The 26,280-nt window shown below is 51.7% G+C and overlaps 9 protein-coding genes across 9 annotated transcripts; 5 read left to right on the forward strand and 4 right to left on the reverse strand.

Annotated features, from left to right (window-relative positions):
• Positions 1 to 189: 189 nt before the first annotated feature.
• Pmar_PMAR005139 (hypothetical protein) lies at positions 190 to 2,315 on the forward strand (the record flags this gene model as incomplete). Its single annotated transcript, XM_002786392.1, has 10 exons — positions 190 to 259; positions 302 to 390; positions 436 to 498; positions 540 to 617; positions 795 to 842; positions 897 to 992; positions 1,039 to 1,196; positions 1,241 to 1,254; positions 1,444 to 1,741; positions 1,790 to 2,315. 10 exons carry the CDS (start codon positions 190 to 192, stop codon positions 2,313 to 2,315), a joined length of 1,440 nt encoding a protein of 479 aa, XP_002786438.1.
• A 32-nt stretch (positions 2,316 to 2,347) lies between these two features.
• Positions 2,348 to 2,772, reverse strand: Pmar_PMAR005140 (hypothetical protein; the record flags this gene model as incomplete). The annotated part of the gene is made up of 3 exons (XM_002786393.1): positions 2,348 to 2,369; positions 2,430 to 2,536; positions 2,686 to 2,772. The coding sequence occupies 3 exons, from the start codon at positions 2,770 to 2,772 to the stop codon at positions 2,348 to 2,350; spliced, it is 216 nt and encodes a 71-aa protein (XP_002786439.1).
• Positions 2,773 to 4,541: 1,769 nt separating this feature from the next.
• Pmar_PMAR005141 (hypothetical protein) lies at positions 4,542 to 5,673 on the forward strand (the record flags this gene model as incomplete). Its single annotated transcript, XM_002786394.1, has 7 exons — positions 4,542 to 4,654; positions 4,851 to 4,947; positions 4,990 to 5,088; positions 5,137 to 5,204; positions 5,251 to 5,398; positions 5,440 to 5,510; positions 5,553 to 5,673. The coding sequence occupies 7 exons, from the start codon at positions 4,542 to 4,544 to the stop codon at positions 5,671 to 5,673; spliced, it is 717 nt and encodes a 238-aa protein (XP_002786440.1).
• A 199-nt stretch (positions 5,674 to 5,872) lies between these two features.
• On the forward strand, positions 5,873 to 6,817 carry Pmar_PMAR005142 (Dihydropteridine reductase, putative; the record flags this gene model as incomplete). Its single annotated transcript, XM_002786395.1, has 6 exons — positions 5,873 to 6,001; positions 6,047 to 6,216; positions 6,264 to 6,364; positions 6,411 to 6,535; positions 6,569 to 6,689; positions 6,738 to 6,817. The coding sequence occupies 6 exons, from the start codon at positions 5,873 to 5,875 to the stop codon at positions 6,815 to 6,817; spliced, it is 726 nt and encodes a 241-aa protein (XP_002786441.1).
• A 125-nt stretch (positions 6,818 to 6,942) lies between these two features.
• On the forward strand, positions 6,943 to 7,402 carry Pmar_PMAR005143 (hypothetical protein; the record flags this gene model as incomplete). Its single annotated transcript, XM_002786396.1, has 3 exons — positions 6,943 to 7,102; positions 7,147 to 7,271; positions 7,316 to 7,402. 3 exons carry the CDS (start codon positions 6,943 to 6,945, stop codon positions 7,400 to 7,402), a joined length of 372 nt encoding a protein of 123 aa, XP_002786442.1.
• A 1,681-nt stretch (positions 7,403 to 9,083) lies between these two features.
• Pmar_PMAR005144 (conserved hypothetical protein) lies at positions 9,084 to 11,166 on the reverse strand (the record flags this gene model as incomplete). The annotated part of the gene is made up of 11 exons (XM_002786397.1): positions 9,084 to 9,245; positions 9,275 to 9,352; positions 9,402 to 9,541; positions 9,582 to 9,682; positions 9,725 to 9,888; positions 9,932 to 10,003; positions 10,049 to 10,174; positions 10,222 to 10,375; positions 10,417 to 10,552; positions 10,598 to 11,008; positions 11,055 to 11,166. The coding sequence occupies 11 exons, from the start codon at positions 11,164 to 11,166 to the stop codon at positions 9,084 to 9,086; spliced, it is 1,656 nt and encodes a 551-aa protein (XP_002786443.1).
• Positions 11,167 to 11,261: 95 nt separating this feature from the next.
• Positions 11,262 to 14,790, reverse strand: Pmar_PMAR005145 (hypothetical protein). The gene is made up of 12 exons (XM_002786398.1): positions 14,129 to 14,790; positions 13,937 to 14,083; positions 13,591 to 13,890; positions 13,069 to 13,540; positions 12,847 to 13,018; positions 12,686 to 12,796; positions 12,555 to 12,635; positions 12,315 to 12,513; positions 12,059 to 12,268; positions 11,865 to 12,008; positions 11,733 to 11,816; positions 11,262 to 11,639 (listed from the first exon to the last, which is right to left on the reverse strand). Exons 1-12 carry the CDS (start codon positions 14,699 to 14,701, stop codon positions 11,406 to 11,408), a joined length of 2,727 nt encoding a protein of 908 aa, XP_002786444.1. The 5' UTR covers positions 14,702 to 14,790; the 3' UTR covers positions 11,262 to 11,405.
• Positions 14,791 to 22,566: 7,776 nt separating this feature from the next.
• Positions 22,567 to 23,281, forward strand: Pmar_PMAR005146 (cathepsin b, putative; the record flags this gene model as incomplete). Its single annotated transcript, XM_002786399.1, has 2 exons — positions 22,567 to 22,743; positions 23,009 to 23,281. The coding sequence occupies 2 exons, from the start codon at positions 22,567 to 22,569 to the stop codon at positions 23,279 to 23,281; spliced, it is 450 nt and encodes a 149-aa protein (XP_002786445.1).
• A 1,779-nt stretch (positions 23,282 to 25,060) lies between these two features.
• Pmar_PMAR005147 (nascent polypeptide associated complex alpha chain with an NAC domain, putative) lies at positions 25,061 to 25,798 on the reverse strand. The gene is made up of 2 exons (XM_002786400.1): positions 25,527 to 25,798; positions 25,061 to 25,478 (listed from the first exon to the last, which is right to left on the reverse strand). Exons 1-2 carry the CDS (start codon positions 25,770 to 25,772, stop codon positions 25,128 to 25,130), a joined length of 597 nt encoding a protein of 198 aa, XP_002786446.1. The 5' UTR covers positions 25,773 to 25,798; the 3' UTR covers positions 25,061 to 25,127.
• Between the last annotated feature and the right edge of the window lie 482 nt (positions 25,799 to 26,280).

A 26,280-nucleotide genomic window follows, 5' to 3' on the forward strand; every position in this document is an offset into this window, starting at 1 on the left:
TCTACGAACAACCTGAGCGGAGCGATGCAATTTTCCGCAGAAGCGCAATTTGACGTGGACAGGGATGTCGAGGATGATAGTGGTTGTAGTATTGTTAATTTGAACCCGTGCATTTGTATTACCCTTCCCCTGTGGCTCCTATTGAAGATTGACTGAAGGACCTTGCCTTAATTATGAGAAGTGCATACTATGGAGAAGCTCCAGGGAGCTCAGACCCCCACATCCCTCAACAACAAGATCATCAACAACAACATGGTCCGTCAGAGGTTCTCCTCATCACCACCTTTTCTCCTCTTATCAGCTTACGGCTGTCCACCAGGCGCCGCTCTCGGGGAGCCCAAACCCTACCCGCCCGATACTCGATCTATGGACTCGGCCGCCTTAGAGCAGGTCGGTTCATGTGACGGTTTCACCCACTTTCGACCTTGTAAGTAGGTTGTCAACCAACTAGTTATGAATAGACATAAGCAAATGCAGAGCGATGGAGCCAATGGCCATGTAGGCTGCATTTCCGGTCCCTCCTCCCATTACACTGTTAGCATCCCCCGCTTGGATTGCCCTCTCTTGGTGCCCCCTATGGCAGTCACCCTGGAGGGATCGAAGCTCAACAGCAAGCCGTAACTACATGATTGTACAGATAGTCTCTAAGACACTCTACAGGTGCAGCATATCTATTCCCATTTGATCAACTACTTCAATACAACCCAAGCAGTTGCGGGGAAACTGTCAATGCCGTTCTCGGCAGTGAGTCCGAATCGCCCCAATTCCCCCCTACTGGATTCTCGTCTATTCAGAGTGGCGGCGCTTATCCCCCGATACCGCACCTCCCTAACTTCTCGCAGGTAGTAGCCGGTAGGCCCGAAACTCCGCGAGGAGCCTCTGCCCTGCCACTTCAGATGGGATTACCCCGGCTGCCCAGTGCGCCTATTGTATCCGTGACTGTTGAAGGTGTTAACTTCAGCTATCAGTTAACAGAGGACGACCTGCGGAAAGTATGAGGGGCAGTTGAAGCATCGCAAGTGTGCATTCCGAGCTCAGGTTTTCTCACGTTATGGTGAAGTTCGCGAGGTCACCGTCAATCCGGACGGAGGATCTGCTATTATCCGCTTCTCCAGTATGGGCGAAGCGGAGCATGCTGTCAGAGACTTACATGGAAAGACGCTCAATGGAGTGCGAGGAAGCCTCAGTGTCCAATGGTATTCGCCTCCATCCTAATACTGAGCTCATGGAACATCTGTAGGCACAACACTGGAGGTGAATCGTCTCCGGTCGTGTCTTCGGACTTACCCCCACCTGCATGGCTGCATGCATCCCCTCCCTCATCGTCGGATAACAGATCATACGCCCCTCCTAGTCTACCACGACTCCCTACCAATGGTGTGGCTCCTCCCCCTCCCCCTCCTCCCCCGCCGCCACCTGCATCCCTGGGCCGAAGTGAATCAGGGACGTACGGCAAGTATAACTCCTCACCATCTATTGTGTCGCCTGATGATGATGGTATGGATGGTGGTAGAATCAGGAAGTACACGTGTCGGTTCGAGATTGGTATAGAGAATGATAGAGAGTTTCACGTGGCCAGGCGCTTGATTGGGCAGAAGGGCGCCAATATGAAGAGGATCGTTAAGCTGTCTAACGCCAAGCTCCGTCTTCGTGGGCAGGGCTCTGGGTTCTTGGAGGGCACGGCTAAAGAGGAGTCCCATGAGCCCCTGCACATGTGTGTCTCTTGTAAGGATCCAGAGGGGTAAGTGCTCCTTGTAGCCCACATGGGTAGTGAGACGCCGTGTTGTAGGTACAGAATTGCGGTGTCGGAGATGCGCATGTTGTTAGAGCAAGTGTATGGTGAATATAGACTTTTCTGCAGGGAGAGGAACATCCCTTATCCGGAAGACCTGCAAGTGCTTGTGAAGGAGAATCCTCTGGTATCGAGTCCAAGGGCGGCAACCGATGCATCACAGACTCCGGCCCTAGGTGGCAATGGTAAGAGACGATATGGACGCCAACAGAGTGGATACTCGTCCTACGAGGGGGATCATGTGGGTTCCGGTGGACTGTGGAATGGTGGGGAATTCCATCCTGTCTTTGGTCCGAGTTATGGAGGCGATGCTGATCATTTCGAAATGCCACCTGGCATGCCATCTGTTGAGGAGATTGAGCGTCTTATCGAGGAGAGGAACAACGCTAGGAGGGTGTGCAACTTCAAGGAGGCTGATAGAATTAGAGACCTGCTTAAAGCTAATGGGATTGGCCTTATGGATGAACCAGGTGGTCGTGGCAGAGGGTCTGAGGTCACCACCTGGAGGTTCTGGCGTCAATAGTATTCGAGCATGTTAAGAGATGTGTACTATTATTATCCTGCTGCAATGACGATGCTGAGGAGTATCACATTACATCAATATGCATGGTCATTATCACTGCTTTTTTATTGTCACTTTTCATCACTACTTGTTGTCCGCATTGGCCAGTACCTACCACTGATGCTGCTGCCGTTCAACTCATCATAGACCAACTGCCTCGGCTCGAGCTCGGGCATTTTGCACTGCAAGCAATATCATCAACAACAGACGTCACTTCAGAGGAGCTCTTTGTAATTGGACTGTTGCATACTCGAGCGTCGCTCCTCGTTCACAGTCGGAATGGCCTCCTTTTTGCCGAACCTTTTCGAGATGGAAACATTATTTCTCATACGTATGTGCAGATTTGAACGGTGGCAATAGTAGCAGCCTCCCTTGACGGTCTGGCCTTGGTAGTCTTAGTGGTCATTTGGATAATCATGCATACGAGTGATTCTACTACTAGGACTATGATCCACAACACTGTAACATTGAAATGAACTTGTTATGGTTAGAAAAATAATACGAATGCCTAATTTTATTGCTGCAATACTACTACTGCCTCTCCTGACCGTGCACGTAAATGATGATGATGGAATCGTAGGCTTGAGATCGCTTTCGAGCGTGGTCACCAATACATATAGATTGTCTACACTCCTATTACTACCACTACTGCATCTACCTGAGCTATGTAGGCCACTTCGCATTTTCCCTCACACTGGGTTGTTGTCTATATAATCTCTCTAGTCGTCACTAGATTCAGCTAATTAGAACTACAAGGTCCGTCGGTCATCGGTAGTGCTAGAATCCTTCCCATGCCTCAACTTTTTGCAAAGGCTCTCCACTTCCTAGTGCATCCCCTGGAGTAGCTGTGTGCATGTTATGGCTGTAGGGCCCAACAGTAGACGTGGTCACTCGGGTTCAAATCACTTCCTGTTGTTGATGACCGGCAGTGCCACTGATGATCTCTGTTTTGTCCATATTCGCTCACTTTTCATCGTCAACTGTATTTCGTTCAAAGTATGGGGTCAGTGTAGCGCAAACTCGTGTAGGGGTTTCACAATAGAATAGAGCGCCTACCAATATGCGAACCTTCCTCCTACTGCTGGGTCAAGTCTTCTCTAGTTTACTCTAGGGCAGCTGGCTTGACTGTACAGTCAAGGGAGAACTCCATCGCTTGTGACTTCGAATAATACAGTGTGTTGCGAGAGGCCTTAGTGGACTCGGTATGTGTATGCCGGGGCGAAACTGAAGGTTGATGTTGTGTGGTTGTCCTACGATGAGACTCCCTCACTAGGGCATAGCCACTCTCCGTGTCTCAATGGCCTGGTATAGCAGTGGCTACTTCCTCCCCCTCAGTCGTCTGCTATGAGTACTTTACGGGTGTAGCCATCGAGCACCACTGTACTGTTACAATCATTTCTGCGTTGTTGGTATGGTCGCCTACAATGCCCACGAATTCTCACAGGATTGTTTTATCGCCCCCTCTCCACCCTGTGGGGTTCCGGAGGCTACCATGTATCTCTCCCAGAATAGATACCGAGTACACGACCTCCCCTGGGAGGTCTCTTCTCCTGGAAAGGGATCGCCTCCAGCAGCTGCGGACCATCGATCCGTTGTGGTCACACAAGCCCTACGGCGGGTCGACCGGCCTGAACGCGACACTTTCTTATCGGACTCGTTCGGTGGCTTGCAGAGGGCTACCATATCCACCGCTAGAATGAGGAGCTGTATAGTTACCCGAGAGCTGCGAGAGGTGAGGGCCCACCAGCCACACGAGGAGATAGATACGATAGATACGCTCTTGCCAACCTCTCAAGGCGACTAGGCTGTGCTCACTGGCCGAGCTGTCGTCAGAGCCTTCCGAGGCCAGTAGTTCTCTTCAGCTGCTTACGTATGATCCAGCTGAAGTATCGACCTCAAGCTCGACCAGGCCCAACGGTGACACAGGGGGGCCACTCTCTGGGCTATTACCCTCCTTCCAAAAGGGTGTCATTACTGATGAGGAAGTGAAGATGCTCAGGATAGACCCTCGCAGGCTGCAGTGCTTCCTGAAGTACGTACGCGGCACTGGTCGCTCGATACAAGCAGTGTGTTTCCACAGCTCGGCCAGTGGACCCAGGCATGGCCACGATGTAGGCAGGCCCAGCTTGCCCGTAAAGCCACTATCGAGGAAGCGTAAGAGGCCTTATAGAAACCATCCCACTACTCATGCTCATGTTGAAGGTATCAGCATCTAGACTACTCACTCTTGTGATCCACGTTGCTCATAGGTATACCCCTCATACCAAGCGCAAAGCTTCTCGTAGAGAGTGGCGCTATAGGTAATCATGTTGGCCCAATACGACGTCGAATCCTCCCATTCAGTGCCGTCCACTAACGGTTACAGAGTACTTGAGCGACTCCCCCCTGTGGACCTCAGCGGCCAATGCGTTTTACTCCTCGGGATGGTCTATGCTAATGAAGCTAGACGGCAATGGTGATAGAATGGCGAGCTTCGGGCCAAGCCTGGTTCCTCAGTGATGGACAGGGCATGCGTGATACGAGGAGGATCGTAGCGCTGGAAAAACAATTCGACTGCCGAGTCTTCACTGTTGACAAGACCCATCCCGAACGGGTAATAAAATCGTCTATGCTATCGTTATCATTGCTATCTCAGGTCGGTTACGTGGCCAGTGATGGTCCGCGGCATATACAGGGCAACTTCAATGACCCCAGACGGATGCTGAGCTCTTTCCAAGAGGCATGGGGGAAGGAGGTGGGCGTCCTAGTACCGTATACGCTAAGGAACTTCCTCTTCCCTTAGGGGCACCACCAGTTCTGCCTGATCGCCCTAGACTACTTCCGGAGCCCCGCTGGGTGGTCCGAGACGAAGTAGGATAGTGTCGCATCCCCTCTACTCATTCCTCCCTCGTCGTAGTTGGAGTAAGGCCTTTTTCGACCACACCCTGCCAGCATTCTGCACAGAGGGCTGGATGATGCCCGACAATGGCCGCTTGATACTGCCTAACACTACCTGCACGATGGAGGGTATTCGTGCCTCTGACGCCCTCCAAGCGTGCTTCAATGTACTACTCTCATTCGATCAGACTCTCCTGCTTGAGCTCAGATAGCGGCGCTCCAAGATCCGGATGATAATCCACTATGGGCTGCTACCGGAGCGTTGGAGGCTGATAGAACGTGAGTCGCTGTTGCGTCTGCTGGAGCACGTGTCACCCTCAGGCTGTATGATATGACCGGTCACTACACTAACGATACTGAGCGGAGGCACTTGGACGAGGTGGCGCCCTTCATCCAGCTCACCCCCAAGCACGGCATGTGTGGGTCTAAGATGAAGAGTTGATGCACACAATTGAAGCCATGCCTCAAAGGGGCCTGCAGCGTTCTCGAGCTTGCCTATCGATCGGGTGGAGTTGCCCATTTGCGAATTCGTTCATGAGTTTGCACTATTGCTCGTGGTACATTATTACAACAGTTTCTTTTCGACTGAGGCATGTAGTTATATTCAACGTTGGTCGCTCCTGGTATACACTCGACGCTCAATGCCAGCTCCCCATTCTCGCGCTACAGTACTCGTGTATGGTGCTGGAGGAGCTCTAGGACGCTCCGTCGTGAACGCCTTTTACCAGGCTAAGTGGCATCGTATAATCGCTGTAGACTTTAACGACCGAGTGGGTTGCTTCGCAGCTACATTCTTTAGCACACCCTAATATCAGGTACCAGGAGCCACCGATACGATCAAGCTAGACCTGGGCATGAACATGGAAGAGTGTCACTCTAGGATCGTGAAAGAGGCTGGTCTGCTAGGAGGCCAGCCGCTCGACTCTTTGGTCTGTGTCAGCGGTGGCTTTGCCATGGGAGGCGCCAATGACGACGCAATCTTCGAGTGATGCACTCTAGACCTGGTCACTATCTCTCCACCCTTACTGACAGGTCTGTGAAGGCTATGTATTCCTCCTCGGTATATCCCAGTTTCATCTCGGCCAAGCTTGCCGGGGACTTCCTCAAGCAGAATGGCTTGTTGCTACTCCCAGGTGAGCGTCGCGGCCCAGTAGTCAATTCACCTCCTCCCCACTTCAGGTGCGGCTTGCGTAGAGAGACCAACTCCCTGGGGCTTAGCCTATGGCAGTGCCAAAGCCGCCGTGCACCATCTCATCGGGAGTCTTGCTTCTGATGCCACCTTGAGGGCTAAGGTCGGCACCCTAGTAGGGACGTCTGTGGAATCAAATTGCCCATAGGTTGTTGGTATCGCCCCGGTGACTCTAGACACCCCAGGAAATCGTGAAGCCATGCCCAACGAGGATTGGTCGGCTTGGACGAGCTGTGATGAGTTGGCGGAAAGGATTGTCGCTTGGAGTGGTAGGGCGAGCCCGTGAGGTGGGTAGCGATGTTGACACTCCTCCTTAGAGGGTACTGTCACTGCCGACAATGGTGCTATATATAAGCTCATAACTAAAGGAGGTGAGACAGACTATGTTATCATGTGATTCTTGGATTCGATGCGATCAGTGTTGATCGTCATTAATCACACTTTTATGACCGACTTGTTTCTCATCATTAACCCCAGTGTCGGAGTGGTGGTCACCTTGGTCGTGCTCACCACTACAGTTTAATGTCAAGTTCACAATGGCTTAGCCAGGCATGGCAACGATACAAGACGGCAGTACAGAGACCTGGCACCAGGGAATATCGGCGTATGATGAATGCCATCGGGATACTAGTAGGATGCGGATGGATCCTGATGAGCGAGATGCAGGACCCAAAGATATTCAGTAGGCTTGGCGAGCGGTAGGGCCTGCAGCTCGCTCCTCTTCAGAGATACCAAGGGCCATGGAGTTCTCAGTGGATGAGATGCGTGAATGGAATGAGGCCACTGGACCACAGGAGCGAAGTAAATGGGCGATGTCCATCGATGATGAAAAGGCACTGATTGATGCGGAGGTGAGAGGCTCGCAAGCTACAGTATTGCTTCTATGACGTATCAGTTGAAGCGACTGGAGGGTCGTCGCAAGGACACATTACTCGACCCATTGCACGCCCAGGGCTTGGCAAAAGGCACAGACAGATGGTGACGTTCCTCATTATCATGTGTATGATTGATTATGCTGCTGCTGTTTCCGAGCAATATCTCTTTGCGTTGAGTCGTTGGTTTTACGTTGCGCACTATTTTCAGATGACTGCAAAGCAACCAACCACACTAACATTATGAAACGTCACTCGTCGACACGCTGTTTTTTAGTAGACTCTTCTGTTGGAACTCCTCCGTGTCTCTCGTCTGCTCGCATTGGCGGCTCTTCTTTCGCCAAATCACTTTGTGTCGATCCGTCACGCCTGATGATTCAATCCCCATCATTCATGGGTTTCTCCCTCACGTTCGAACATCCAATCGGGCCTTGGCCTCCTCAGCAGTCATCGCCTTAGTCGTCGAGAGCAGGAAGTTGCCACACCATACGCAGTAATCTGACGTCGAATAACATCCACACTTCCCAGCGTCTCTCCTCGTTCCCTTACTAAGTCGAGGTGTCGGTTTGTGGCACTTCCAACACTCGCACGCTTCTATGCCGCTCAGTTCGTTGCCATGTGGAGGCGAAGATTCATTCATCAGTCAACTGACAAAGGCAAGATCAAAGCACCTTATCCAACCGCGCTCGCCCATGTAATCGATAGAAAACGCATTTTGATACAAGCATGAATGAAGTCACATGCCACCAAGTCGCAGAAACTCAATGCTACGACCCTTTCGATGATACAACAGGGACTGCTCATTTTGCGTGGGGTAGTAGAGATGCCTAGGATTCCAATCAAAAACTCTAAATATCTCCTGCTTCTCTTGTCTCTAGTGGAATCAAGTGTGCGCAATCCACATAGAGCTGCATATTTTCTACATTGACGCCAATCACATGTTTGTGATTCTGATTAGGAAGCCCTGTGATCGTCCTTGGACGGCCTGTCAGCGGTGATGGATCACCATGGCGGTCCACCGTACCCCAACAGAGTAACCTACCAACGTTGGTCTCAATTGATCGGGCTGTTGTTTACGGGACACTATTGCGGTAACTCGAAGCTCTCCTGCTCATAGCTAAACGCTCTTTGAGCAGGTACGCGGGCAACATTCAGATTCTCTGCGTATTTGACATGTTAATCAGCCTTCTATGGATATTCGTATATCCGTATCGTCTAATCGCTCTCCATGGGATATTTCCGCTCCTCGGCATCATAGGAGCCCAGTAGGCCGTCTTCAACGTCATGTGCTGGCGAACCTCATCTCAGACTGCAGAGTCACAAGCTGTTGTGGGCCTTCTCCTTCTACCTCACTGCCGCAGTAGCGTTCCATGTAGGAATCGCTATCTCATATAACATATGGCCTTTGGTAAGACGGGTGCATTCAAGAGATGATACTCTGATCCTCTACAGGCCTTCTTGATAGCCATGTACATCTATCTCATGTATTTAACATATAAGCTGCTGAGACTACTGGGAGAGTTGACGCCATTGGAGCTAGCTGCCATACGAGAAGCCCATCTAAGCCTGAGGAGGATAAGGAATGGCTAAGACTTCCATGTATCATATCATATTGCTACCGTGAGTAGCTCGACTTGCGTTAGTTATCAGTGGGTTAGTAAAGTGATCTGCGAATAGATGAGACCCTCGCAAAGACAGCCTATCCAGAAGATTCCCTCTCGACCCACTACTGCTCGAACACACCATAACGAGAAGAAACCGTGTTGGATTAACGTTGAGGCACAACAAAGGTCACCGCCTCTTCTTGGCAGATTTGGCCACCCTGTGGCTTCCTCGTCCACTTGTATGCGCTGCTCTCGTCTTCCTGTCGTGGTCCACCATATTGCGGAGTACTCGCTCAGCCTCATCGACCAGCGCCATTTGGGAGCTCCGGAACTGAGGGATGCCGACACCCTGATTTCAGATCAATCACGAGCGCCTACTTGATCAACCACAGCACCGTAGTCGTCCTTCCACCAGTCGTTAGCTGCTGACGACTCGGGGAGAGGTGCAAGGGTAACCTACATGACGAGGCTGTCACCAGGTCAGCCGTATGGAGAGCGACCCAACCTGTCTCAGGAGGTTGACAAGTGAATCCACAGCGCCCTCCTCGAGCTCTTCCGGATGCTCAACACCAGCCATGCTGGTGAGGGCCTCCCAGAGCCTCGGCGATACCGTAGGGTGACCCCTCCTTATGATATGTTCGGTGCCTGGGACGAGCTGCGAGTTAATGTAACGAGTCAGTCTGACCTATCCTGTCCAAGTGCAAGCCATCCGCAGCACCACTGGCAGCTAGATCGAGCGTCACAGAGTCGTATGGATTCTGGGCGAATTCGCAGAAGCCGTAGTACCTGGAAACGCGAGTCCATGGAGGCGATAGTGAAAGCTCCCACATCAACTGCTCCCAATTCTGGAGTCCGCCATAGTTGATGAAGAGCTCTGACCCAGCAGGTACATTGGCCTCGGCAGTTATCACGAATGAGCGGCTCTTCTTGTCGAAGCGAGGGAATCCACATTGACCTCGTTGGTGGTGGTTCAGTAGGTCTGCTCCTGGCACCTATAGAGCTTGGTATCGACTGTAGTGAGGCTGTGGGACGCACCACACACGTGATAGATTGGTCAGGAGGCAGATACTTGATGAGCCATTGAGGGCACCAAGTAGGGGGAGGGACCTACGACAACGAGGGATACCTGCCTCCCATTCAACAGGGCACTACCTCGAGAGAGAAGGCTCGGCTATCACAGAGGGACCGTGCCCAGAGGAGCTCCTCATCGAAGCTGCTGCACAATCCGGTTGGTAATGCCCGATGGATACCCCAGAGGAGGTCCATCTGCTGAGCCACCTGACGAGGGGTATCTCACAGGTCATCCGAGGCGGAGCGAGGAGTACCAAATGTTTTATTTGAGGGATCCCTAGAGCGTCCAGGGCCTCAACAGGCCATTCCATGAGGTTACCAGAGAACTCAGATGGGAGGTAGTGTACAAAACAATCGATCGGCGGCAAGGCTCGGAGCTTGCCCGACTTGTAGATTTGAACCAAATACCTTCCAGTGGTATCCGAGATGCTCCGGTCAGGCCAACTTACATGAGAAGGCACGTATCGATGTGATGCCCAGCAGCCAGGAGGCCCTCTACCACCGGACCGAACTCGGCATCTGCTGCCGCTTCGTAGACGTTTATTATCCGCAAATTCCCCTCGGGGACTCGTATGACATCATCACCTGAAAGCAATAGGGTTATATAGGACAACTATTCAAGGGGAATACCTGCAGAGACATGGTCCTTCGCGTACAGCCCGACGCCGCCACCCAAGGCCGACGAACGGTTCCCTACCACGCACTTGGGCGCTACCTCGGACACATAGGGATGGGAGACTTCCACCTCACTAGAGATACGGACATCGTTGGCTGCTTGACAGAAGGAGTCAATCTTGCCCTGTAGCTTTGCCACTCTTTGGGTTGAGGCACCCTGGGACACCAACAACTTCCTGGCAAGGAACAGGGCCTTCCGCTCATTGCAGGGGTTCTCGTAGGCTATGGGCTTCGAGGAGTGAATAAGGCTGGCGTTGTTCAAGAGGAAGTAGATGTCAATCTCATTGAGATAGAGTATTCGAAGGTAGTCGATTAGAGTGTCATTGGGCATGTCCAGGAGCTCGGACTCGTCCAGACTCAGCTTACCTGAGATCAACGAAGGTGACGTCGTAGGGACGACTGTAGACCTCACATCCCCGAGCATCCCAAAGGGCCTTCCTATGGACCAGATGAGGATCATCAGATGAAGGCAACACTCTAAACCGGTGTTCGAAGGTTTCCCGAGTCGGGAGAGAGGAGGCCATAGAGAAGGTCGCTAACTTTTCCGAGTTATCCCTACCGGGAGAGACTACAACGCAAAACTGTGAGTTTAAAGACTGCTCCGACAGGAACAGTGTGCATACGTTGAAGATAAGGACGGAAGAATGGTACATATAGTCATAAGGCCTCTCTGCCAGTACTGTCTCTGTAGCAAAACTACTGTTACTATTACTACCACCGCACATGGCACGTCGGTTCAGACAGCCGGACGGTGACAAGAAATTCAAGTCCAGGCGTTCTTACTACGATGTAACTCTCTTTGGATGAAACTCAGTATAGCATCCTTTACTAGCTTTCTATCACCCTCGCTCAACCCATTGCGTGTTCCTTTCCCCTCCGTACGTTGTACCTTACTTACACGCTCTGACACCCCCGAAGTTCCGACGGGTCCACCATGTTGCCGAGATACACTCTGCGACGGGCTACTATTATTACGGCCGATGTTGGGAGAAGAGACCTATAAGGAGCCTCCTATCCACACCGTTTTCACCACTAGAAAGGGATCCCAGCAACCCCTCATGGGCCAGACTGAAAAGACAGTAAGCAGTACCCTAGCATCGTCCTTAGTTGGCTGCCGTTTCCTCTTCCGCGTTTCCGATCTCCCGGTGAATCTCTCATTGAACTGCTCGAATACCTGAGGGAACGGTAATGCATAATATAGAGCAATGAAAACTACTCCTACACGCCGAGTATAGAAGGCAGTGTGACCGAGGTCAAACGCCCGAGTGGTCTGTTGAGTCGACCCAAGCTGAACTCGATAAGAAGAACGATGGAAGAATTTACACAGACTTGATAGGGTCACGGGTATTGACCGAGCGTCATGGAACTGATATCGATAGAGAGCAGTGTCCGCTAGGACGGAGGCCGCGAGGGTACCATGCGGATCTCCTTCATGAGCGCATCAGCGTGTGGCGGTAGCGCCGACCCTCCCTTTTCAGACTGTACTAGCATTTTCTTTATTGCATCCACAATGTCCACACACTGCAGAGCCTCCTCTCGAGACAAATCATGCATTCCCAGGAAACGACAGAGTCTAGACGCACCGTTAGAGTTATCAACAACCAGAGGCACAGTGGACGAGCGGCTCTGACAATACAAACTCCCCAAATACCCCCTATCGAGTACTTCCTACTGCTGCTCGACCAAAGAGATGATTAGCCAATACGGTCCTCGCAACTGTCCACTCCTCGTTGTCACTTCTGGGCCTCCCACTATTGGGGCCATCACATCCGATCACGCTGACACCGTGGCGGGTGCCAATCGCCAGTACTGAGCCGCGGGTGGAATACCCTCGTTCGATTGGGACATCGACCACGTCCAGAGAGACACACCTACCGCTGATCTATAAGGCCACCACAGGGAGAAGACCTACGATTTTTCAGCACAGATCCTCCTGATAACTCGCGAGATGTCCTCACAGGTGCTACCCAGCAGGGTAACCGTAACGGCGGGACTGAAAAATAAGAAATTACGGAAGGACGATTCTCAGCGAGCTAGGCGCACGGGTCCGAGGGCAGCCAGCCTTCTTTAAAAATGATCTCCCCGTGGCAGAATGCATCACTATCGCACACGAAGTCCAGATCGTCCTCGGGGATTTCCTCGTGAGTGCGCGCTCTGAGACACCATTGACCCTGCTGGAGAATACTCTACAGTAAAGACCTTACCCTGTGGGGGTAACCTCTGAGATGGCAGAGACCGCTGAGGAGTCTGTCGACGTACGGGACATCGACCTTGCATGACTATGGAAATTATTCGAGGCTTTGCTCCTCTCCATCCTAGAGTCAATCGGTAGCTTTGGTGGAGCTGCTTTGCTTGGCGCCGACGACGAGGATGGACCTATGGATAAGAGAGCTCCCATATAGTCTAGTCGGTAACGACCAACTTACTCGTTCCCTTAGCTTTTCCCACAATACGGGATGCCGCTACACTGTGGACGTCTTTGGGAGCCCCAGATGACTTTGGAGGGGCCTTGAGGGGCGACTTGGGTTTCGGAGGGTTGCTCACCAACCGGAGGGGATGTTCAGCCGACCGCTTATATGCGAAGTCTTCACCACTCGCTGGGGCAGCACTAGGTGCCGAGGCCTTCGAGCGCCAGTCACGAACCACCGTCGATGATTGCTCATCTTGCTGCTTGGACGGGGTTTTCGCCTCAGGAGCAACGCCACTCTTAGGAGGCTGCTGGGCCAAGGGAGGTCCGGGGATAGGCAGACGTCCCGAAGAAGGGGGAGGAGGAGGGGGGAAGCCACTTGGGATGGCAATTTGGCCGAGACTGCCGGGCAGTGGGACATTGGGATTGGCAAGATCGTTCGGAGCGAGCGGCTGGGCCGGCAGCTGAGGCTTCTTAAGTTCTGGTTTCGCCTGAGGACCACATCATAAACCAGCGCCAGAGGTTGAGGTCCCCCACTCACCTTAGGAAGTGCGTCTGATCTCTTCACTGGTGCGGAACCACGAGGGGAGGCAACTCCCGAAGCCTTGGCTGCATTCGAGGGGTTGTCCACTCGAGCAGGAGGGGGACGGGCCACAGAACCAACCTTCGGGTGGCTCTTCCTTCTCTTACGGCTAGCTTTAGCCTTGGGAGACGGGCCCTTGGAACGCTTCGCTACTGAATGCATGGTCTTGGCTGAGGCACGAGCAGCAGCAGCAGCGGCCTCCTGGACCTTCCTGGCTCTTTCTAGGACCTCCGCCGGCGTACCCGATTGGGTTGCAGTCTAAGAAGATAAGAGTAGAGTGTCAGACGGGCAGCCGAATGCTTACTTGAGGGTTTCTCGTCACCGCGTCAGGGTTGGCACCGATGATCGAGACCGATTTCGCCACACACGTCCCGTTCGGGAGCTGGGACACCGCAAATGTGACGGGCAGCTTCTTCCCCGCTACTGCAGTATGCTTGAGACGCTCGGACAGCTAAGACACGAGAGATGGACCTCAAAGCATAGTGGCTGCACTCACCGCCTGTTTCTGCTGGGAGTTGCTGCACTGGCTGACGTGGAACACTACCTTAGTGGATCCAGTGGTCGAGGACTGTATTAGACCCCTATTAGCATCGAGCATCGTCAGAACTCCCACAGCTCTCTGTGGCGACTGCTGAGCTTGCTCAAGAGGATGCGATATCGGCCGAGCGATCGCCACCGTCGGGTTCGACTCAGTAGTTGCATTATCGAGATCTCGGTAATTACGGGGGCGGTAATCGGGTGGGAGAGGTTTGCCAAGGGGTACACCTACTGAGCTGAGCGGTGGCGGCCAGCCAGCGTCTGGTGTGGGCGGCGGGAAGGGCAGCGGTGCTAGGAGGCCCATCGGGGCATCAACATAACCCGCGAAGCCTCCCACATCCGTGTCACCACCGGCTATTGGCCGTGTCTCATACCGTCCCCGCTGAGACCATGCTTGACCATTACTACTACTATTAGTAGTCGCCCACGTTGGGACGTTGGCGCTGGGGTTGTAGACCGGCCCTTGCGGTTGCTGCTGCTGCCACGTAGGGGTTTCCCAAGATCGCTTTGATGCATACCGGGGCAGCGGCATGGGTACTGTATTGGACGAATGACCGCGGTTACTAGTAGATTGACCCGGCCTTTGGTTCGGTCCTTGCTGCTGGCTGTAGCCTTGTCCAGCGTAGTAATCATAACTGTTGGCCATCACTCCACGGAGGCACCGTACTGCTAGCCAAGAGATACACTGCAAAAAGAGTAATAACAGCAGATCACGGGAAGCGACAAGAGTGACCAAGACCCTGATACCCTTCCCACAACTCGGCGCATAGGCTCTTGAGAAATAGCTTGGCAACTAGTGAAAGGTACCAACTCTGCAGAGACGAAGCCGCCAAGGGAAAATGTACATCCGAATTCGTGTTTCTGAGATTAGATGAGGAGCAGCGGTAAATTCGACAGAGTAAACCTCTATTCCGAACTAAGCTCTGTGGGTGAACCCTGCGAAGGTCTCTCCCTCGACACCGCGTCCCTGGCTATATCGAGGGAGCCGTGTGGAGTATTGGCTGCTGCGGCTTAAAACCCTATTGCTCACCGAAATCCGTAGGCACGAGCTCGCGGACTTCCTGAGGCCGTTCTGAGCACCGCCGGCGGGGTGCTGTTTCAGAGTGATAATCCAATATCCACCTCTCCTCGGAAGTCCGAAGATCATCGAACCAGGCCTAGAAAGCGGTCAAGACCAGGACAATAGCAGTAGCGGCAGAGGCGAATGAACCAAAGGCAGATCATGAAAAGAGAAACACCGGGTTGTCGTCAACTTGCATACGGCCGCTTCACAGCTTCACCCTGCCTCATCTCGCGGATGCCAAGGGCAACTCCCTCCATCGCTTGTATATCCCTCGGAGAGAGCTGAGTCATCGGAGACTTCTCACCGCCAGGAGGGGCGGTACCGCCCTCCTCAGAAGTTCCCACTGATATGCAGTCGGCCTCTCTAGTATCTTCGCTGCCATCCGCCCTGCATGCCGAGTCTGGGTCGGCTGCTCGGTCATAGAATATTCGGAAAACCTAAGCTCACCGGATCCCCTATCGTCATTCGAATGGCACTACTTTTCTCGTAAAGAAAGCCATATGCGCCATGGTGTAGGAACGTACATTCTTCGGGAGCCTCTCCAAATTCTCCCGAGGAGGCCCCGTGAAGTGCGGCTTGTAAGGCAGGAAGAAGCCACAGAGGCTCTCAACAGAGAGCTCCCCTCCTCCCGAGGCTTTCAGATCCTACAGATCAAATTCCAGCCGTAGACGGCTAACGACCATACACTCACATCTATGATTGCTTTCGCCAGGACAGCGGCTCCATGAGTCTTTTGACTCGCTGCCCACTTCCTCACCCACTGCACTACGTTAATCATACCCGCCAAAGCCCCTGGGATAATCTTTCATGAGCTTCTGTAGGGAGACTATCACTCACCATGCTTGAGGCCGAGGAAGCGGCAGGCCCTATCAACCGTATCGGCGCGGGGGATAACAACATGAACGGTGTTCCGGTATAACTAAGGTGCAGAAGCAACTACGCTATGCCTCTAAAGAGTGGCATACTTTGAGATGGCCTATGAGCTGAGCTGCGAGCATGTCTCTACACATGCCATGACCGGCCTTGCTACTGCCGGCGGTAGTCGGACCAATGACGGTCACGCCGTGCATGGTAGCGATAACTAGATGGTCAACCACGGACCGCTTACTGGTGGTATCGGGTAGCCTCGGTGCCGGAACTCCCACCACGTCCAAGCCAATACACCTAGGGCCTGTCGATTCATGAGCGACGCGCCCAGCGGTACTACCGCTTCTCAGCTGCTATGACCTTGGACACTTGGCAAACAGTGCTGGGCGTCAGCTGCAATACAGGGCTCACAGGTATAATACGTCGGCCGCAGAGATCCCTGATAGAGGGATGCCCAAAAACCACATACACAGCCGCAGTACCACAGCGGACCATCCATTTCTAATAGTCTGGGTTCATTCGTGTCAAACTCGCGAGAGTCACATTTCCCAGATAACAGTGCGCGGAATGGGTGCCGTTGGCGACCAGTTTTCCTCGGAGACAAATCGTCAACGTCAGAGGAGCTCGAGCTACTCGACGAGCGCCGTCGCCACTCCTCATCATTGAAGGACGTCTCAAGCGGGGAGGAACGACGGCCTAGAGATATAGTGCATAATCGAAATTGGAGCTCACGATCGTACCTCGCTTGGAGTTTGAGGTTTTCCCAGCTGGCAAGCCACGGCGAGTGCCCAGAACGTGTTGACCGGATCCGCTATCACGCACACCGAATGCGACATCACCTGGCTGAGGCTGAACTTGACCGTGACGGAGCTGTAACTACCCTCACTATCGTGGGGGCTGGGGGCCGAAGCCACACTGATCGGAGACATCTCTGTAGAGTCCACGGCTCGAGGAACCGTCGAGCCTATTGACCCAGCTGGCTGCGGCTGAAATTGGAATAGCATTCAGAGTACGCGGGGCTGACCGTACCCGAGACCATTGCTGGTGTTGGCGGCGATAGCCGTACTCGACAGTAATCGTTGGTCCAATGGAAAGAGCCGACGGTAGGTCCGGAGGTGGGGGCGGCTGTCCAGCCGGGTTAGAGAAGTATGTCATACCAACACTGTGGATACGTCTCCCATGCCACCCATACGGCCCCAACTCTACAGGATCGTTAACGAGATAACTCGGAACGTTTTACACAAAACATGAGTGTGCCGTGACGGAGGCCAGTATGCTAGGGGGGACAACTTCACGAACTACAAGTTGTGCATTACCTTTCATGACGGCCTTTTGTCTAGGCCTCACCTCAGTACGTACGCGTAACGTGTCAGAGCATGTTCCAACCATGCTCATTTCGGGAAGATCTGCCATGATGTTTTAGGTACTTTCAAACCTAGGCCAACAAGCTCGAGCCTACTATACCGAATCAGATGCAACACTATCAGGCAAAGAGGCCTACCTTTTTGACGGCAACATTTTCGCCATCCTCGTAGCTGGTGAACTCCAATGCCACGAGACTAGCAGTAGTAGATGCTTTTGCGGCTGGGGAAGCCCTATCGGGAGCACTAAGGAGTAATAAGATGGCCAGCAGGCTCATGGCAGTGCAACACTTACCCGAGCATGTGCCCGATGCATGTCAGGTCTAACGGGGGCGGCCAAGCATGAGAACATGTGAATGGGGTGGGGAAAGAGCTGCTGACCACGGATCGTGCAAGTCGTAAGGAAAGCTCACGGACTACATTCAGATTCTACATGGATTCCGCCAGATCCTTCGCATCCCGCATACCCAATGTTATAACCTGGCACCTCACCACCGGTTGTTCACTGCTATTACCAGCGCCTCACTTCGTCCACCATCTCCAACAGGTGATTCCGTCTTTCGTCGGTGGGCATCGAGCTGGAAGCACTGCCTACCTCCCGCGGGTCGGCTGTGCCCCATGGACAAATTGCGGTTCCCAAATACTCCCGAGAAAAATACAAGCGCGAACCAATTTTCTCATGCCGTCCAATGTTTTATGTTTCGGCGATCCTGGCGCTCCCGATCCGCGCACAAAAACTCGCGCTCGCCCGAAAATCAGACCATTCCATTACCGAGGCTGGTATATGCTTCCGCTCGTCAACATTTTCTTCCCTTGGGTAACTTCTCCTCTCGTCAAGACGTCTGCTGTCAATTTCTCAGCGCTGGCCGTGCTCTCTCCCTGGGTTCCTTTCCGGGATTGGGTGGGATGTCGAGTTCCCTTCGCTCATGTGTGTGGTTCGGGTTTATCCTCCGCACCAGGCTAGTCGATCTGTAATTTACAGATCGTAAACATCCCTTATCTCGCAATATGCTCACGTCCGACCAGGATTGGTTAGGGGGGCGAGGCAGCTACGCACAGAAGTCCTCCCAGCCGTACCCTTTTCACTGCGTTTCACTGGCATCTGTTATAGAGGCTATGTTATTGAATCGGTAGTACCGACTTTGGCGTTCATACATAGGTTTGCTCGTAGTATGAGCCGCGTACCATGGAGTTGCGGATTACTTGTATCCTTTAGCTTGCGTGACAACAAAGACTCACTAATGTGGATTATTCCCTCACTGCGTCCTCAGAAAGGATGCGCCAACATGATTTCGAGTGTAGCCTAGACTTGAAGCTATGTTAGCGTTTGAATCCACTCTATCCTCGCCTAGACGGTCTAGGCGAGTGATCTGCTCTACGGTGATCGGCAGAATCCTCGAGGATAATCTGCAGTGCGGATCCGCACCCTGAGCTCTCCCGATCGCGTGACTTCCATCGTCCTCGCCAGGGATTCATCAGCTCACAGGCTCCCACGATGATGGTGCTGGTGTTGAGCCAGTCCTTGATGATGCCCCCGACGAGAGGGCAGTTTCAGAGACACCCTGTGGATGTCATCCTCTGAAGACATCCTCTGCTGACATCCTCGATGTCCGGATCATCAAGCCCTTGATGTTATTCTTTCTCTCAGAAGAATGCTGCTTTGAGTGACAGTTGAAACATGGGAACGTTCAGAAAAGTCTAAACAACAACATACATGCCAAAACAACAAACAAATGTGCTCATATCAAGACGTCATTCATCCGTCAATAACTTGCAAAAAATAAGTCGGTAGTAACAAACTCTAATTATCATAATTGAATTACTGTATGTAAGCAATTGAGGAACGGTCTGCGTCAACGGTCCCAGATATACAAGGAAGCCGAGCACCGTCCAAGAAGTCCTCTCATTTTCACCACAATGGTGAGCTATCTATACATTTGGTATGAATAATCCTGACATTACTCTCTTCGTCCCAATTTCCGTACTTATTATCAAATTTCATGTCGATACACTGTCTCGTTGCCAAAAGGAGTTTTGGAGAGGGAATTTTCATGAGATTTCGAGGGATGGTCAAGAAGCCATCAAGCGACGATACTCAGTGTGAGTGCGCGTCATTTTTTGATTGCTACCGCACGTGCTTGTGATCGGCGATCTTGGATAAAACCCTGGTTTGTACCAATAGGTTTTGGTCACCAAAATCTTATATCAGTATCTTTTCATTCAAGGATTTCGGTGTCGCGGTAGTTGAAGGAAGTGCCTCGAATTAAGTACTAGTATATGGGTTCTGGATAAACTGATATATCTATTGCTTAATTCTCGAAACCCGCCAACCGTTCTGGACCAGAACTTCTGGTGATAGAGCTTACAGCCTCAGCTGGCTCGGAGACGTCAATAGGTAATGAGTCCTTGAAACACTCGTGTATATCGAAATCCAGATAGATATGGACAGCGCTCTGTAAACTCTATAGCAACATACATTAGTAGCTCGCATGAGTCATCCAATGGAGTACCTTCAAGCCATCCACAACCATTCGCATGTGATTCGAGAGCCGATACTTGCGCTTCCCTGATTGCTTCGACCAAGTGGGTCGGATAGAGCTTCCGTCCGCAATTCCACTGGAATTGCTGGACATACCCCCGCAAATCCACGGATTTGCTCACGAAAAGCTTCCACCTATTACCAGATCGCTTGATCCCGTGATACCCGGGCGAAGATACCATTCTGATTCATGCGCTTTGGGATCGACTGCAATAGGGTTGCAATGAGTATCGTGCGCTGACTCGTGGTCAATGCTTGCTCATGTTTGACCCTAATCTACCTGGTCAAGTATGGCCATTCTGATCCACACGCCATTGGGAACTCATGGTTATAGAACCAGCAAATCCTCGGGAGATTGTCCTCCGAAGCTTTGTGGCTCAATGTTATGTCATGTCATGACAGTCATGAGTTTGCTCCGCATTTCTGCGCTCTTCAAGGTGATTGAATGCTGTGTTGGGCATGCCAATTTTAGCTCTAAGTCCTCGGAATTTAGCTCCTGAAAAGATTTTATTCAAATCTACTCATGCGACTTCCACGAAACTTTCGTGAAAATTTGTTAGATTTCACGAACTCCGTGAAATCCCATGCGATCACAACATAGTGCAAAATTTTATCGGTCTCATGGGATCTGTGAAGTTCCAGATATTTCATTAAATCTCAGATTGATTCACCCTAACATTGATTTTGCTGGCTATTCCACCACTCAGGTGCCCTTGACCAACCAAGTGGTGCCCCTGATTGGGTGACGGAAACGACTCGTTCGCGTCAAGTTCACGCGTCCTCGTTTCAAACCAGGACGCGTGAACTCCGTTAGCGTTGAGGTTCACGCCGTGGACGGTCAACGGTCCACGGTGAACCTCACGTGTCCGTCATGAGTCACTACGAGTCTGCATGAGGCTACGTAGAAGGCATGTATGGTCTCCGTCTCGAAACTTAACGCGTTACCAGTAAAAAGGCGCAGATGTAGGGCAACTTCTGTAACTGGCAAAAACTCTCTGTGAATTTCACAGTGCGAAGTGATTTCATCGGAACCTTCCTAAGTCCTACACGTTGAGTGTATCACGTTCTAGCACGTGTACAGCGGATTGGAATCCGTATTCCGTGAACCCTACGTGCTACATTGATAATCTTGTTCTCCGGTAAAGACCAGAGACGCAGGAGGACAAATGATTTGACTAGAAAATCTATGTTATCGACGGCAGGTGATGACATCGCCAGTTTTTATCGCTCCTTGCCTTCAGTTTCGGTTTCACACTCCTTACAATATGAGTGGACTCATCTTACTCATCTCGCTGTGCTCATCAGTCTCCGAAATTCGAGGTGACTACTCGAACCGCCAAGGCATCTCTGATGAAATCTCGAAACACAGTGGTGAGCACGTCCCACGTCTTCTCGTTTCAAAGCTGCTTCCCTAACTTTAGGATCCGTCTATGCTTCAGATGAAGACTCAGAACATTCCTACCGTCCTGAAGATCAGATTGAGGTGGAGCTACCAGAGAAAGGCGCGTCATTTGAGCACTCGACCAAACTCGCAAACAGTACCAAGCCCACGTTATTGCAATCCATGGTCGATGCTATCAACTCAATGCAGAACTCGTGGATCGCCTCCACAGACCAGCCACGTATTAGAGGTAAGTCATAGACTTGAGCTCCCAGTCAACTCTCTTTGAGTGGCGAGTTCGAAACTTGGTTCCGCGTACTTGAGAAAGCCGCCCGTTGCAAATCTAATATTTCGGGCACCCGCAACGTTAGCTCAACAATCTTTGTCTAGTTCTCAAGCGCTACCTCTCGACAGGTGTGACGGTCGGAGATCTCCGGAGTTGGTCAGCCCCTGACAGCCCTGACGGCGACGTTGGCCCTCCCAGACGCAGCAGTCCATTGTTAACGAATTTGCCACCAGACTTCGACGCTCGGGTTAAGTTCCGAAGTTGTACCAGTGTCATTGGCCACGTGAGGTAGTCATCATAGTTGCTGTTATCGTTACTCTGCAATCGAGATGTATTGCTCAGAGATCAGAGTTACTGTGGCAATTGCTGGGCAGCTGCTCCCGTCGAAGTATTAAATGATCGTCTGTGCATCGAGTCCAATGGCAAATCCAAAGAGAGCTTATCCATTGGTTATGTCACTTCATGCTGCAATACGGAACATAGGTGTGCAAGGTAGCAACCATGCGGCCATGATGGTGGATTTCCCATGGTGGATAAAAGTCAAGGTGTGTTTCGTATTCAGCTCGGCCGGCTGCACGAAGGGTAGCTTGGATGAAGCAATGATTTTTCTGTTGGATTATGGCACCGTGACGGGTGAGACCCCTCAGCTTACAAGTTGAGGATTACCAACTTCATCCTGAATAGCCTATTCAGATGAGGCAGCACTCGTATTTCCCCAGGTAGTGATTATAAGCCGTCGAAGGATCTGACCGAGGCTGATGGCTGCTGGCCGTATTCGTTCGAGATGTGCAACCATTCACCGTCACAAGCAAGCAAATATCCGGAATGCCCAGATGTGAGCCTGCCACAGCATCTCGTACAGTGGACCCCTCGGCCATAGGATATTCCACCCACCCCTCCATGTCAATCAGTCTGCACCAATGGAAAATACAAAAAGAACAGCCTGAAAGAGTGGGGGAAGATCAGGCGGGGTTTCCAAATGTGATTGGTGTCAGGGATATTCACACTGCTAGGAGATGGGAGCGCCTAGACCCCGCTGTCCAGCAGATCAAGCAAGAGATATTCGAACACGGGCCGGTAAGCTTCTTGGACCATGTGATCCTGAATGAGGCCTCTCCAGCTTGCATTGCAAGCTCTGCATAAGTTCCTCTTATTGGCATGACTCACAAATGTTAGCCTGAATTGACTTGGTCACCAAGTCTCGGTGGTGGTGAGACTATTGGAGGCGGGAGTTTCTCTGGATTGTCACATCAAAGTTTTAGCATAGCAAGCTATTACGGTTAAAGCGTTATCATGGCGCGCCTGTGGGCTCATGGAATCCCAGATTACCTCCTTATCTCAGGTCTTTTGCGCTTTCGACATGTACAAGGATTTCGGACTTTACAAATCCGGTGTCTACGTACACACGACCGGCGATCTTGTTGGCTCTCATACTCTCAAGATTATTGGCTGGGGAGTAGAGTCCGGGCAAGAATATTGGTTGGCAATGAATTCGTGGAATGAGGAATGGGGTGATCACGGATTGATCAAGATGGCAGTGAAGAAAACCGGTCTCGAGCAGAAAGTATATGTCATAGATCCGGAAATCCCGGAAAAATCCAGATCGGCAATTTGATCGATGTATACTATACATTTATCACCTTTTATTTTCCTCAGTAGGTCAACTTCAATCTTTCTCGAGAGTGTCTCTGTGATTTTCTCATGCACACTCGAGTCTCAGACATCTCCGACTTTTTCCGGACATCTCTGGCTCAAATTTTCTACCAGTTATACAGACAGTGCTTACGGTGTAGCGTTGATGGCAAATCATCTCTAATTTTGATGAGGAATGGATAGCTCATCCCTTTCTGCAGCACATTGTGCTGATATTTTAGTATGATAGTAGTCGGATTTGCTCATATTCCCTTAGCCGTAACACCTTCTCGGGACGAATGAGTCTCAACTTCTGGGCAATTCGCTTACACAAAACAGATTAAAGTCGCGTTCCGACTCACCTCAGTTCATTTCGATCCCAAGCATACCCGCCTCCCTTACCCCGTAGCCCGGACCAGCCGCAAAATACGGCGAACATCTTCTCGAACCAAAAGCCGAGTGAAGGCTCTGGAACAGGCCATTTTCAACACCCTTTGGGCTTTCGCCTATCTACCATACGAATCTGATAACCGGTGTACAGTCCACAATCTCAAGCATCGAATGCTATAATACTTCGAGACCAAGGTGGATCGTCTTCGTCCGCCAGTCGTCTTCTTTCCCGGCGGTGATAACACACGAGGAATGCGGACCCGCGAGCATGCTGCCAGGTTTTGTGATGAGGATTCTCATAACAGCCTCTGGACAGCCATGCGGGTAAGCTTGAACACGGGTTGAATGAGAGCGGGATCGCGATCCTCATCAGCCTCGGAAGAAGAGGCTTCAACCAAGAGCCCACAGTTCACTGAGATGACAGATAATACAATGTCGAGGAAGACTCCAATGGAAGCGAAATATTCGACCCCTCGTTCGTTGATGCCATCAACGTGATGGTGTTCCTCAAAATGCCGTATCAGACACAAAATGAAGAGTTCATCGGCAAGGAGGGCCAAAGCACATACTGGTTATCCAATCCCCACGACCACAAGAACTATGGGATTGTCATGGACTATTCATGCCAGCACAGCTTCCCTGCCATGCTGGGATACTCACTCATCATTCCTATCCATGATATCCTAGCGTCGGCTTCCTGATACGCAGCCCTCACCCAAAATCAGCAGAACCACATTCGCTGTGAGCTCCAAGAAAAACCTGGGCGCAGTGAAGTTTTATTACCCAAGGAAGCTCTATCAAGTCTGATGAGTACAGCAGTCTAAAAGCCAAGGAACTAGAACCGGTTCCCTAGGCACCAACGCTGCCGTGAACAGCCTTCAGCCTCTCGACGAGAAAGTGAATACGAAGCATCTCTTGGCGATGGTGAAGGTCTTCGATGTGATAGTCCGAAAGTGTACTCGCTCATCACTGAGGACGAAGGGCGACTCCATCTCCCGTATAAGGCATTCGAACAGCCTCTCGGTACTCCAGCCTCATAGGTCTCTTTTTCCATACAAGGCGAGAGACCGGACACGGATGATAAAGACACCTACGAGTGACAGCAGCCAAGACCTGTGGTGAGTAAGAAGGCATCTTAAAACACTCGGTGACCTTTCGACGAGCCTCGGGAGAAAAGTCGCGTTGTGACTTCTCCCTGGGTCGAGAAAATAACCCTACTATCTAGCTCGAGGATCATAACTTTCCTTTGCAATCGAGTTCTGATATTGTAGAATAATTACCCAGTAGGTTCATCAACCCTCCACCGACAAGGCCAACAACCACGAACAATATGACAAGTTGACGTTACTCAACAACTCAAAAGCATCTAAACCATCTTGGCTGCGGTAGAAACTGTATAACTGCTGCTGTTGCCAATGGAGTAAAGCTAAGCACTCCGTCTAAGGCGAGAGCTGCATGATGGCCTCGACGATATCATTGTTGGCGGCCTTGAGTGCCTTCACAGCCTTGCCCCTTGAGCAGTTCACTTGGCTCATGACAAGCTCAATGTCCTTGGCCTCAACACCGGTCTCATCGACCTCACCCTCGTCCTCCTCGGGCTCGGCGGCAGCAGTAGTCTCAGTGGCCTCAGTGGACTCGACCTTAGAGACCTCAGGAGTAGAGGTGAACTGGGAAGCGGCAGCGGCCTGAGAGGCGGCGGACATGTCCTCAATTCGGGCCTCGCCGAACACAACGTAAGTGTCGGCATGAGGGGCCTTCATGACATCAGGCTCGGAGATGACGAAGAGCATCTGAAAAGATACAAAGTATGCCAACAAGGTTGACAGCAACAGGCTTACGTTCTTGCCCTTCCTGCAGGTAACCCTGACGACATCGGGGACAGCCTTCATGCCCAGCTTCTGCATGGCCCTGCGCGCCTTCTTCTCGGCACGGTTGAGCTTGGCATGCATCTCGGGCATGGCACCACCCTCAGGGACCTCACCGTTGGTGGCCTCCAAGGTGGGCATCTCATCGTCGGTATCAGTGTCGGATTCGACGACACCCTCCTCGACCTCTTTAGCGGGGATCTCCTCAACACGGGACATGTTACTACGGACTGGCAACTACTGCTACAATCAACACCGTCTGTAACCCCTAATCCTTCCTTGCAATGACGACCTCATCAGAGTGCTCACCTCTCCCTTCATCGTGTACTTATATTGTATTCTTATCGACCCGAATGCCGACCCTATTTAACAGCATTCCCCAGTAAATAGATAGAAGAGGGGCTTCCTTCCTGTGAGCTTTAGATTTTTCCAGCGCGCGCCACCATAATCGATTGAGTTGACGGCTCAGATCCCTTCGAGCGCGGTTAATGGGGGATTCCAGTGATTGGGAGCCCGCAAGCTTTTTTTGTTCGACCTCGGAGTCCGAGGCTCGGACTTCTTGGTCACTGAAGGGGAAAGAATCGTAGGTGAGGAGAAAGCGCGACTGAGTAATGGTTATGGTAGATAGATAGTGTGTCGAGCCCAGGGCGGCTCGTTGAATGGCATACATAAGGACTTTGTGGGCTTGAACGAAAGGGGACCAGAATGAAAACCATGCATTATTCGT

This window comes from Perkinsus marinus (assembly GCF_000006405.1).
Source record: "Perkinsus marinus ATCC 50983 genomic scaffold scf_1104296931384, whole genome shotgun sequence".
Classification (NCBI taxonomy): Eukaryota; Perkinsozoa; order Perkinsida; family Perkinsidae; genus Perkinsus; species Perkinsus marinus.